At 29.4% G+C, this 14,504-nt stretch overlaps 1 protein-coding gene across 10 annotated transcripts in view; it reads left to right on the forward strand.

The window, feature by feature from the left end:
* Pdp1 (PAR-domain protein 1) overlaps positions 1-14,486 on the forward strand; it is a 28,692-nt gene extending 14,206 nt beyond the window's left edge. For 2 of the 10 annotated variants that reach the window (XM_035087647.1, XM_035087637.1), the window contains exons 3-7: positions 10,426-10,571; positions 11,480-11,720; positions 12,010-12,170; positions 12,428-12,565; positions 12,650-14,486. In XM_035087647.1, coding sequence (XP_034943538.1) covers positions 10,426-10,571; positions 11,480-11,720; positions 12,010-12,170; positions 12,428-12,565; positions 12,650-12,736 — 773 coding nt within the window. In that variant the 3' untranslated portion in view covers positions 12,737-14,486. Of the gene's footprint in view, positions 1-756; positions 1,272-10,425; positions 10,572-11,479; positions 11,721-12,009; positions 12,171-12,427; positions 12,566-12,649 lie in introns of those variants that run through there. The other 8 variants (XM_035087644.1, XM_035087646.1, XM_035087640.1 and 5 more) reach the window with 8 other exon arrangements.
* Positions 14,487-14,504: the final 18 nt, after the last annotated feature.

Consider the following 14,504-nt stretch of genomic DNA (forward strand, 5'->3'; position numbering starts at 1 on the left):
GGTTGAGATCGGAATATATGTCATGTTATTCAGCATTTTTTTCGTTGATCTGGTCTCTTATCAATTGACAATTTGTACCTGAATAAAATAGAGGCGGGAAAATGAGGAATTAAAATAAATGATAAATAATCAAATGATAGATAATCCGTAGTAACGTTCTCCAGGATGCTCATCGCTGCAGTGTCACATGTAATTGTCCCTTCCTCGAATACGGAAGTTCCTCTCGATCAGACTCAACTCATGAGCCCCCAAGAGGGGGTCTAGAGTCCACAGAATAACGGGGGAAACCGAGGGAATTTGATTCACGAGTGGGGAAAATAGAGGCGGTACGTGGAGGCATTAGCTCTTGAGAGCGTGGGGCCGTTTGACGGCCCGTTCTGACTCGCGGTCGTGTGCCAGTGTCTTGTTGAACGCGAACGCAAGCGCGACACGCGCCGTACACCCGGAGACGGACTATTTACCGTGCCGGGTTTCGTCCATTCTATTTTTTTAATCAAACTATTTTCAAAAATAAACATTTCTTAAGCTTTCTAAAATAGTTTGCAGTGTTCCAGATGTTTTTTGCAACATAAGTAAAGCGCGTTCGGACGCTACTCATACCCTAAAAATATCTTTTTTTTTTTACTTAAAGCAAAGTTTAGAGAAAATTATTAGAAATTGTGGAAGAATTTAATGAAATAAATGAGCAAAAATTTATCTTTAAAATTGAGAAAGAAATATTGATTTAAATGTAATTATTGAACTCTTTTTATAATAAGTGTTAGTGATTATATATAAATACATGAATACGTACCGCATGGTAATTAACATAATTATACGAGTGTGAAGAATAAAATTTACATAAAACAAATTTACAAAAAAAATATTTGCAAAGTATCGTGAAAGAGACACAGACTGCGATTGAGAGTGAATTAAATGGTTCGATGAGTTTATACATAGCTGTGCAATGGAGTACCAACAGTTAGTGTCATCACCGGTTTCAGTTGTGCAGTCGCATCACCCTCAACAGCCTCAACAACAGCAACAAAATCATCATCATCATCCAGCACAATCGCAACAAGCACAGACTCCTGTTACATCTGTACAATCCTCACATCCTCACATTGTCCTAGCGCCTGCGCATCAACCCCAACAACCGCCCCCTAATTTGCCACCACCCACATCACACGCGCACCAAGTACACCCCCTGCCGCCTATACATGATGACAGTACCAGTTCTAGATGGACTCAATATCAACATATATGGAGACAACATCAAGTTTATATGAATGGTGAGATGCCTATCCTTCATTGACTTCCATAAAATAAATGCTATTGGCTATGGAATGTCATTAAAATGTTATCAAGTATTTTATAAATCATTGCCATGATCATCTAGATAAATTACTTTGTAATAGAAATAAACTTTAGACCACTGCCAATCAAGTAGAAAGTGAGTAATTAAATTCTACATAACATATATTTACATTTTTTGGAGTAATCAAATTTCGTTATTTATTTGAACAAAAATTTATTGAATATAATTCATTTATTTCATTTAGAAAAAGATGGTAAATAAGTAGATAAAAATCTGATTATAAATAATTATTTAAAAAACGTAAATAGATTATTTAATGAAGAACCTAAAGCTATAAAAAGTAGTTAATATGAATTTTTTTCTTATCAAGATAGTTATAAAAATCGCGTCTTTTTTCTGTAGCATATTGAATTTTTTATACCATAAATAGAACATTACTCAATTTTTTACATCAATTTAAAAGACTTTTAAAAATAAATAATAAACATTTAAAACATATCTAAGACGGGATCCAAATTATTTGATCAGCTTTTGGGATACTAAAGAATAATTATTCGGAATTTAAGGGGAACTTGGTTCAAAAATAATCGTATAGATTTCGACGATGCTTTAGCGTCGTAATATGATAGTATTCATTAATGGAATTAAATGTTAAAAGACAAGTGGGAAGGAGAGTCGAGTAAAGACTAAAGAGCGCAAGGCTTGAAGTCTAGGCACGCCCACCTGTTGCCTCGAGAACCCTACACTACCATCATTTTTATTACTCCATACACACGAATGTAAATTGCTGAATAATAAATCATGATGCAGGAAATACACACGTGAGTTTGCTAAAATTTGCCATGAGAGGAAACAATATCATGTATGAATCAGTCGAGCATACAATGGAAAACTGAATACTAGTGACACAGAACTAGTAAATGTACCTATAGATTACATCTCTTCTTCTTTTGATCAGTAGATCGACAATGAGAGGGATAGGCAGAAGCCTCTCCTCGTCCTGAGCTATTCAACGTTAACTTTAATGAGAATAACACATTGATAGTTATTTCAACCATGCTGATAATACTATTCAACTACTTGTCTAATTACTGATCAACTGGAATTGGTACTGGAGCCCAAAGAATGAACTCGATATATATAAAGGTTTTTTTTTTTGCTAAATAATCATGTTGAAAAATTCATTCAGGGCGTGTCAATCTTGATTAAAATCGCAAGACGATAAAGACTCTGACCTACTGACCATAACCTGACCTTTCACGAGGCCACACACACTAATCTGCAGCCTAAACGAAGCCACAAGAATTGATGCACCACCTCGGCATTATATTCGACCTACCTCGTCCATTATAATCAGTCAAACTCTTCTCATTATCATTTTAATTCACTTTTCTATACGGTATTTTTTAACATTTACATTTGTAATTTTTTTTGTTTATTATTTGAATTTTTTCTTTTTGTTAATATCCCAATGACGTTTTATTATATACTTGCAATTTAGATGAAAGTAAGAAGATTCATTTGACCTACATGAATCATGTGGGTATGTTAGGTCTTATACTATTTGGCTTCCTATGTAGTAAGTGCATACACTGTTATGTACTTTACACTTGAGAAAAATAATTTACACTACATAAAGAAGTCTTTTTAGAATGATTTTTTTTTTTTTTTAAATAATGTTTTGTAATAATTATAATTTTATTCAAGAAACAAATATTATATTAACAAAAATTATTTGTTGCTGAAATTTAACGAGTAAGAAATGCATAATAAGCCATCAATCAAACACTAAACGTCACATGGGAAGTGTTAAATGTTGAAAAGGTTGATGAAGAAAACCACTAAGGCTTTAGAATTGTTAAGCAATCATTAGCAAATTGTTGAACAATTGTCACTCGACAGATTAATTATCATAAATCAAAAGTAGACAGCGTTCTATTGCTGGAAAGAATAAATAATTATTATAATGAGTAATATTTATAAATAATTAATAGTGATGCTTTAGTGAAAAATTATTGCAATCAATATTTTATTATTACTAATCATAATGCTGTCGATATATTGATGAATTATAATAAATATTTTTAATAATATAAAATCAGTAGAATGGCTATCAAGTGACCCAAGGACCCGGCCTCCTAGACCTCACAGATAATATTTATTTAGATTTGTATCAACTTTATTAAAAATTAATTTTGATCAGAAGAAAGAGTAAAAACTTTTCTATTTGTTTTATTTAAAAAATATTATTATAAATAAATGGAGTGAAACAAAAATATAAGCTTTAGATTAGCATGTTTTATCAAACTTGTTTTACAAATATCGTCATTTTTCAACAATAATAACTTCGCATAATTATACTGACAAGTTGACTAACTTGAAAACTTCATCGTCGTCTAGGTAGACTAGTTTTATTTAGCGATAAACTAACGACAGATAAAAAAAAGCGAGGATAACACAGAAGGAGAGAGTCACAGATAAGACATTTGCTTCTGAAATTAACTATTTATTGGATATATATGTGTTTAACTCTCTCACATTTATTATTTATAATATTAATCTAAAATTTCTGTCATTCGAATTTTTATTAAAATCAAACCCCAGTTGATTCAATAATTTTATGTTCATTTTTCAAATTTTATATCCAAACACCAATCCAGGCTTCTTTGATAAATGGATTTTAGCGAATGATTATGTTGTTACCCTTTCTAAAATAAAAGTTTACAATCGTAATTATTACTTATTAACTTACTTAGAATTAAATGTATATAAATGAACGTAACTTCATTTATTACATTATTAAAGGGTCAAAATTTATTTATTTATTTTTAAAGAAATTCTAGTAAAAGATTTTTGATTGAAGAACAATTCAGTGTAAACAACCGAAATAACTAATCTGACTCATTACGTTCTTGATTTCTTTTAAAAAATTCGAGATAGACTATTAACTAAAATAATATCTTAAATTTCGGTGAAAAAAAGAAAGAATAAATCAATTTATTAGAATGTCTTAATCACTCTCTTATTTCTGAGTAATAAAAAAAAAACAATTAAAATAACCGAAACATCTAAGAGAATTGATGATTTAATGACAAGTTATTTTCACCTAAAAATTTCGTTTTCACTTTTAGAATCAGCCAAGTAGTATAACTACGACTTGGTGGCTTTACTCCTATTTTACCTTTCTTTAACACATTTTTAATCTCTCTCTCTCTCTTTGAAGTAATTTACAAGCTAGTAAAAATAGTTATTTTTCAGAATTTAATTCTAATAAATGTTCTATTGCTCATGAATATTTATTAAACTAAAAATATATGATTGGTAGAAAGTGTGTAAGGAATACTACGAGATACTTGAGCTTTACCTTTGAGGAAATTTGCAAATGTTTTGTGAGAACCACTGACAAGGAGATGGAAATCACAAGGTGTCTATTCCCAACGTTCGGTGTGGGCCGTGATTACTTTCTCCAACGGGCATACTTGCCGCCACGCTCGGTCGGCGCACCTCCGACAAACCTGAAGAACTACGACCGAGAGTTCTCTTCCGGGTCGAGCTGGAGTACAAAGATAACCAAGTATCTTTTTTCCCTCAGGGCCTTTTGCCATCTTTTTGGAATTGAAACTGGATTTTTTCCAAAATTTTATCTTTCTCTTTCACTTTCAGTTGCATCATTTTACATCCAATTAAGTGACTTTACTTTTGCAAAAATAACATTTAAATCAAGTATTTGTGTACAGAGTTTACTAGAGACATATCTTGCCATCTTTGTTGTGAATAAGAGCGACGGAGAGGCTTTGGTAAAGGCATGAGTTCCAGTTAATTCGGTGACGGTGAAAGCGAAAGTCATGTGACTTCCTAGTCAAACAAGGAAGCCAAGAGTAATGCGGGAACACGCACACTGCATAATTAATTATACTGTTGAAATACGTACAATTCACTTTTTTTTTTGCTTTAAGAAGCAACTGAATAATGTAGTTAAGTTATCAAGTAGAGTAGCGTGTTGCTTCCTGAATTTGAAAAATGGATTATTATTTATGAATGAACTAGAATTATGATTCTATCATTAAATATATTTCTCCATAACATAGTTTATTTATAACTTAAATCAAATAAATTGATTAAAAATTTTTTTATTACTCACAGGAAGAGTAATTAGGTTCTCTCTTGACTGATAAATGCTTTAATAAAATGTAGAAATGCAGAGAAATTTTTTTCAACTACTTGGGAACCGTTTCAATCAGTTTAAACACAGATTAAGACAGGTTTAAAAAAAATAAACGATCTTGGTTAATACTTACATATGTAACATGCATGTAGATTTGTCCACGATTATATCCCGAACTACTGGACCAATTTCGACAAAACTTTCACTGTTAAAAAGTTGGTTTTTCCAAAAGTGACATTAACTTTTGAGATTTATCCTACGATAATTGATATAAAAATTTCATGGTTTTTTTGAAAGCAAAATGTAAATATTTTGAAATGGAAAATAACTTTCCCTTAATCTGATATAGAATTAAAGAGATTATATGACAGAATTAATTTATTTTATACTGACATAAACTTTAAAACCATTTACATCACATAAACTCATTAAGATTTTCTATAAAAAAAAACAAAATTCGAAAATAAAAGATAATAAAAAAATTCTTTTTAAAGAAATTTTTTAATGGTTTTAAAAAAAAAATATATAAATATTTTTATGAGCAATTTACTTTCCTTTTTCGAGATTTAATTTCAAAATATTCTAAAAATGACAAAAAATTTAATTTCTGGTACTTTTAATGATACTTTTTTTGTATTTAAATTCACTTTTGTTACTTTTATTTTTCATAATTGTAAAAATTTAACTTAAATTTTTTTTGCAATTAATAAATAGCTGCGTAATAATAAATCAAAGATGCATACACAGTGATTTAATTGTTCTCTTTGGTGGTCTTTAAAGAGATCGCAAATAGTTAATTGGCTATGATCATTAATAAAGCCAATTAAATAGTTATTTTAACATTAATTAATCATTTATTGCAAACTGAATGCTACTTTTTTTTCAATAGACAATCAAGCTTATTGAATTTACCAAGAAAAATATAAAATAATAGTAACAGGGTAATGATATGGAGTAATTTGAATTTTTAGGAAGTAAACAGTCTAATTAAAAAGTAGATTCATTGACCATAGATTGATATAGATAGAATCGCGTTAAAATGTCCTTGACACGCATCATCAAAGAAGTACATATGGAGATACATGCGTCTTGGTGTTATGCGACAGCTGTTAGGAATTAATTTTAGATAACACAGTCGGTGCTTATTGACTTAGCTTATTAATAATAATATTTTTTCTTGTACTCTTTTTAATCATTCATTATTCTTATTCCAATTCTAAGATTAATCGAATACTCGAAAAGCTGCTAATTTTAATCAGAATTTGATTAGATAGATATTGACATACCACTAAATATTAATACAACTCTTCTACGCAGTTTTTTTATTTGTTATATCGCTATTTTAAAGATAATTAAAATATTTATTCTTTTGCTACAGGATAAAAATGTCTACGAATACATAAAACTTAAAAAAAAGATTAACAAAATAATTGTTTTTTTTTGTAATTTACTTGTATCTATAAAAAATCCACTTTTACTCTCTTCAGTTGAATTCTATGTTTTAAATTGCTTTTTTATAAAAAAAACAACGTTCATATAAAATCTTTTCTCCAATTCATCCAATTTTTTCTGCTCTTTTTTATCATTTTAATTCTCCATCACTTCACTAGTTCTCAATCGTTCATTTCCGCGTGACTTCCAAGTCGACTTTCTTTTTTTTTGTTTCCATTATATTATGCAACAATTTCCACTTGTCTTTTCGCGATTCTTTATTTCTATTTTTCGTCATTCCCTTTTTATCATGTTTTCTTTTTCTCTCGATTCATTTGATTTTTATTTATTGCCTATTACTCAGCGAGTAAGAGAACTGGTATGTAGTCAGTACTTCGAGAAAGTTTGAAAGTGAATTGACCAGACATGCTTGACCCACCTTTCATTCGTTGAATCTGAAAATAAAACCCAAATTACTGACATGTTTGTATCTTAGAGTTGATGAAGCATCTCTATCACTAAATATTCGTGGTATTTATCAATTGATTCTTAATTTAATTCAGGTAAAATAATAATCTGTTTTGTCAAATAACTTTATAGATAGACAATAGAAGAATTGAACAATAACTACTTTTATTAGTATTAATAATAAGTGGAGGTGTGAGACTGTAGTTATACGGTAATACTACAAACTTGACGTCCCTGACCATGATTTCGAGGTTGCTTTATATCAACTTCATATTATTTAAGATAAAAAAGGCATTCTAACGGCAATGCAGTAGCAATTGCATAAAATTGATTTAATGAACAAGATGAAATATACAAAAAGTTTAAACGTTTCTTTTTTAAAAGAATGCTCCATTGGATAAGTCAAAAAATGTATTAGAAAGTTTGGTATTTCAATACAATGACAAAAAAAGAATACCAAGTTTATTTTCATCTAATAATTATTATAATTTTCATCAATACTTCAAGCTTAAATAAGTAAGAAAGATAAATATGAATTAATGAGACATTTAATTACACTACCTGTTCAAGTGATAAATTATTTAAATATACATTTTTTCTAATTATAAATGAATTTTTTTCTGTACAAATGTACTGATAATGATAGAAAAATATTGAAAAAATAATTGATAGATAAAATTTTTGGTGCCCGGAAATTGAAGGAGCTCAATAGCTTCCTGCTTCGCGAGTTAAATCGTGTTTCAGTTAAGTGACTCGAGCCACAAAGGCCTAAAGGGAAAGTAGCTTAAGCAACTTTCACTGCCTACTGCTAGCATACCGTAACACTTGTTACCCTCTCTCTCTCTCTTCAATTCAAACTTTTATTTTTCTTTGAAACATTTTACTTCCTTAAACACCAGCTTGCAACTCGATTCTGACAGTAGATCATGATCAATGTGGTTAATAAATGGAAGAAATAAATAATTGTAAACTCATGAACACACCAAGTAACAGAGAAACGCATGGGTGGATAAATAAATATACACTCGATGCACATTAAAATGTGAGAATGTGTGAATGATTTAAAAACAACTAACGAGCAAATGTACTCCGTGGGATCTTTAGCATCAAGTCCCACGTTAGTCAAGTGGCCAAGGACGCCTTCTCTGATACTCTTGCCTCTCCGAATTGCGTTCCGCGTTCCACACCTTTCTGTAATTCATCGGCTACACATCCTGAGTTAACTCATTGCCTTTCCAGCATCTTTATAGCCTACTTCCATTTTACAATTATTTATTCCTTCTTCTTCCTTGTTTGAAAGTATTGAATAATTATCGTGTTTCAGACTTAATCTATTTTATTTCATTATTCATAATTGTTTTTGTTGAAAAATTAATTATAGACAGAGTGTGATTCACTTTGAATTAAATTATCAACTACGTTAAATAAAAAATATGAAACATTTTATACAAGTAATTTTGTTAATTATAATAATATATAATTATTACTTGATATGATATTTTTTTAATTATTTGTTTTTTTTTTAACATGTTTGATAAGTTAATTTGATTTGATATTAAACTTATTATCAATAAATTACCTTTGAAAAATCGAATTTTATTTTCTTTCACGATAACAATATTTCAATTTGTGCAATTATGTTGCTAATAATTGAAATCAATTATTTGTGTAATTATTAATAATGAAGAATATTCACTCAATATTTATTAACAATATTCATATCACTTAATTAAATTTAACTGATTCACGGACTATCCATGGCCAGTTGATAAAAATTTTGAAGGTGTATTGATTTATCAATTTCCATCACTTGAGTACAAATTAATCTGTTGATAAATTTTTAATCGATTCTTTTTTACACCCACACTTTTCAAATGTATTTCTTTCCCTTGAAAAATTATACTTCCTGGATTATGTAGTAAATTAAATTATTATACATATTAACCACTAGCATAAGATGTTTCATAAAATTGAAGTAGAATTTCTTGGCATGATGGAAACTGGATGACGATGGTGGTTCTTGTTGAACCGTGACCGGTCTATCAAGGATACTCGTCTGAGATTACATCGTCAACTTTTATACTTAGTGCGAATGTGAGAATGAAAGTGAATCTCTGTCTTACTTATATATATATATAATAAAAAGTATATATAATAAATCTTATGTGCATATATTTTATATTCCCAAGAGATTTTAATAGTTTCAAGTTTCATCAAGATTTTATTTACCCCTTTCTTTTCATTTCTTTCCGTAAAATAATTTAATATCTACAACAACAGCATTAATAATTATGCCATAAATTTCATTTATGTATAATCGAAATAAAAGCAAATGACACACAATTAATTTAACTGATTGAAATAATTAGCGGCGAATTAATAAAAGACTTGATCAATACTCAATTATTTCCTGTAAACAATAGTGAAAAAAATTTTTTATTCGTACTAACAATAGCAGACTGCTTGTTGGAGATTGTTAAAAAATAGATTATAGTCAAATTGAAGGAAAAAGTTAATATCGCATGGAATTGAATGTCCAGTACAACTAAACAACTAAACAACGGTCAGTCTGTAATTTAGTTCAAGGCTAAAAACGCTCTCGAACCTCTCTGCGGAACTAATCTCCCGTTGCGAGGCGTACTCCGGCACTACGCTTCACTAGCAATAGATAAATAAAGAAATAAATAAAAAAACGAATAAATGAAAAATCTATCATTCATTTGTAATAAAAAAACCAGCATATAAAGGAATACCTAGTAATTTATAACAATGAAATATTAGCTTTTAAATTTGATTATGTGTATAATTAGCAATATTTTCGATTTTTATTTTGAATTCTTAGCTTGCATTTTTTTCCTTTGATCTCACTGAATGTGTTGAACATAGTGGCGTGACAAGCATGGTCTCATAGCCTTGACAGTCGACCCGCAATGCCGTTCTCCCGTGTGTAGAATCGTTGGTTCTTTATATTAATGATGAAGCAGTCGATGATTTCTAATATTTATCGATATTAAATCTGATAACATATTCGGATATTAATGAGAAATAAAATTTTTTGTCTCAGGAAAACAAAGTAAAGATGGTCCAGAAGAAAAGAAAGATGCTGATGGTGAACTGTGGGGCAACGTGGAAGCGCAAGCCGCATTTTTGGGTCCGAATCTTTGGGACAAAACTTTACCTTACGATGCCGACCTGAAGGTATTGAATCATGTATGTATTACGAGAAAACTCGATAATTAAATGAGTGAAAAGAGGATGAGAAATATTATATTGACCTAATTAAAAATACGGTAAGACATTAACATTTTGAAAAGAAGTGATATAAAAAAAAATTAATTATTAATTAATATCTAGTTTGATGATAAGATCATTTTTAGATCCAATCAACGATTTCTTTTTCTTTAAATTGTGAAGTTGATAAATATTTTACTAGACAATGATGCATGCATTTTGTATTTATCTTTTGATTTGATGGATTTACTGTTAGTGTGATATGAAATTTGATTTAAGAGAGAAACTAAAAATAAAATAAAAAGAATTTCCATCATCTTATATCTCTACATCGTGTTATATTTTTCTTTTTTTTTTTACAATACTATTTGCTGTTGTTTGAGACACGCGAAAGTTACGCAATCATAGAATAAAAAAAATATTGCGCTGGAGTAGCAACTGTGAGACTTCCTGGATTTGTGAAAACAAGGAAGCTCATGAAGTTGCTGTGAGCAAGTCTAGTATTGTAGGCATTGAATCTACTATGCGCATAGAGCAGCCAACCAACCATCAAGACTTTCACCCTCTGTGATATCGTCACGCCTCCATATACTAGATGCAAGTCTGCGTCTATATATTTTTTTTTGAAATTTATTTTCTATTATAAAAGAATTCAGCTATCAAATGAATAATGATAAAATAATCCTCCAACCTAACGAATTAAAAATGCCGATGAAATTTTTGAACAAATTTTTATCTTATGGAATGACTAATGAAATCAATAAATTATTATTAATAATAATAATGCATGCATTTTTGTTTTATTTTTTTGAATTTAATTTTCTGGTAATTAATAAATATTTGTATTTGTTGGATAGTTTTACTGATAATGTTTTTATTGGCAATAGTACGTGGATCTGGACGAATTTTTATCAGAAAATGGGATCCCGGTAGACGGAGTAGGTAGTGGAGTACAAGGAACAATGCAAGGTGGACAATTACACAAGTTAAATAACGGTAATGAAGCAGTAAGTCATCAAGGACCAGCAGGACTTCATTTGGAACCTGTTACCAAACGTGAAAGATCTCCATCTCCAAGTGAATGTTGTTCACCTGATACTTTAAATCCACCATCACCTGCCGACTCGAGTAAGTTTTTATTCTTTGATTGGTATTATTTCCTTGAATCCATGAATTAATTTCTCAGATGAAAAGTAAATGAAATTCACTTTGATGATAGAGTATAATAGAGGTAATGCAAAGGAAGAGTTTGAGTTGAAAGAGTTGAGTTTAAAATATAAAAAGTAGAATAGAAAAAAGTCGATACACGTGTCAGGTATTAAAATGAAATGAAAAACATGATGGGAACGCCCTTTCGTGAACTGAACTAACATGGTATCCGCTTTTGTCGATTCCCTTTTTGTTTGTCGAGAAACAGATTCCGGGGACTCGTCATGTATACAATATGGCTTGTCTCTTGTAGCGCTCTCGATGGCGTCATCGGGACGAGACTTTGACCCGAGGACCCGAGCCTTCTCCGATGAGGAACTCAAACCCCAACCGATGATCAAGAAGTCTCGGAAACAGGTAAAAAAATTGGTATTTATATTTTTCCATTTCTTATACTGATGAGAGAAAAAAGTATTTTTACTGAGAAAAAAATTACTTGATTAAATATAATTAAAAATTTACACTTTCAGAAATTGAAAAAAAAACATACAATTTTAAATTTAGCTAGAAAATAATAATTCTTTATTTTAAATAGTTGTTTTCCTTTGAAAATGAATTTTTCTCTCATATTATATGAGCTTCTTAACGAATGTAATGACTAATTAATTTTTTTATTGATTTTATAGTTCGTCCCAGATGACTTGAAAGACGACAAATATTGGGCTCGTCGCAGGAAGAATAATATGGCAGCTAAAAGATCGCGAGATGCACGTCGTATGAAAGAGAATCAAATAGCTTTAAGAGCCGGATTTTTAGAGAAAGAAGTAATTAATTTAAAATAATTTTTAATTCTAAATTACATATGGTGTTAACATAATGGTGTAAAAAAAAAATTTTTACTCTTTTAGAACATGGGACTGCGACAGGAACTTGACCGGTTAAAGAATGAAAATATGTTGCTACGAGATAAACTGAGCAAGTACACAGACGTCTAACAAACAGTAAGGTTCTCTTGGTCATTTCAATCTATCAATTAATTTAAAATTATAACTTGGGTGATGAAAGAGGGATCCATCTGGGAAGCAGCAGAAGAGAGAAAAGTATCTCAACGATGCATATTTCCCCGTCTTCATAAATTCTTCCACTTGTCGATTCCTCTCCTTCTCCCCTGAGCTTCAAGTCCTCAAGTTCCTTGGGTCCTTTAGAAAAATAATTATAATGATAATAATAGTAACAAAAAATCATGTATCCTTATCCTAATCGCTGAAGAAGAACAATTGTTTCTTTCTTAACCACCGTCGCCTCACTTGTACATAGTTATATGTATAGTTAGATTACGTCATTGTCGATGTCATATACTGCAGTTACGAACAATACAAAAGCAAAAAAAAATTATAATAAGCGAAAAAGAGAATGCGAGAGGAAAGACAAGGAGAACCAGAAAGCATGTGTGAAAGTGTGTCTGTGTAAATGCCCCTAATTGAATGACAATTAATATTAATTAATAATTAATAAATCTAAATTGTACGATAAAAATTGGGCATGATCGTTACCATGATTAAATTAATTTGTATATGACAAATTGAAGATAAAAGAGAAGCTATTATACATGTAGAAAAAAAAACAAACTGGGATAAAATAAAAAAAAAGAATTGTAGTTATGCAGAATGTGCATGAATTACAGCGAATTATGTCATAAAATATCGCAAATAAGAGATTTTATTGGGAATTTTTTACGTCCAGATTTGCAGTTTTTTAAATAAAATGAAGAATTGTTAAGGACATTCTGCTAAAATAAATGGCAAAAAAGTGATTTAAAAAATAATGAAAAATAGATTGGAAAGGTTGAGTAACGTAGTTGCTCTAAATTAGCCTTTTCTTTTTAAGTTTTTAGATGTTTATTTTGTTTATAAATATATATATTTAAAAAAATATATATAAATGAAAGAAAAATAAAAAAAATAAAAAGGGCAGAATTATAAAGTTTATATTAGCAAATGCACGCAACCATAATGATCAAAATGATCGTTTGATTTATGATGGAAATTGTTTTAACAAATATTGATGCCTTTTTTTCATTTTTTGTTTTCAATATTTTAGTATGTATTACGAGTACTGTGCTGGTATTATATATAATTGATTATTTCGTATGTTTTACATTATTTTGTTTTAACTAATTGTTAATTTGTTAAAAAAAAGGGAAATAATGAAATTTTTTATTTTTATTTTAGTGATTTATTTGGCCTAAACATGTAGATAATTGACGATAAAATATTGTATAAAATTAAGATTGTTAAAAATTTTTTGTAACTAATTATTATGGCTTTATAAAGAAATCGTCCGTCATATTTACAATAGTTAAAAACAGATAAATCATCGAATTTTAGATAAATTTATTATGTAGCAGAAAAAAATATCGCAGTCGTATCAGCCGCTTCTGTCGCAATTTATTCATCCGGTATAACTGTTCAAACTAAATATTATTAGATGAAATGATTGAAAATTAGAATATATTGTTGCAATGGTATATAAACTTGATCTGCAATGTGATAAAAAAGAGCTATTGATGGATATAAAATAACAAAAATATTAAAATACTAAATAAATAAATCAATATGAAAAATGAAAAAAAATTAAAAGAAAAAATACGTGATGCGCTAAAATTATGAGTGAAAAATATTCAACATGAAAATCTATTGTATCACCTTCCTAAAGAATATATGTATTTGTTATTGTTTTAATTAATTTCCATTCTATTCTTTA

This window comes from Chelonus insularis, unplaced genomic scaffold (assembly GCF_013357705.1).
Source record: "Chelonus insularis isolate UGA/USDA-ARS -01 unplaced genomic scaffold, ASM1335770v1 contig_410_pilon, whole genome shotgun sequence".
Lineage (NCBI taxonomy): Eukaryota > Metazoa > Arthropoda > Insecta > Hymenoptera > Braconidae > Chelonus > Chelonus insularis.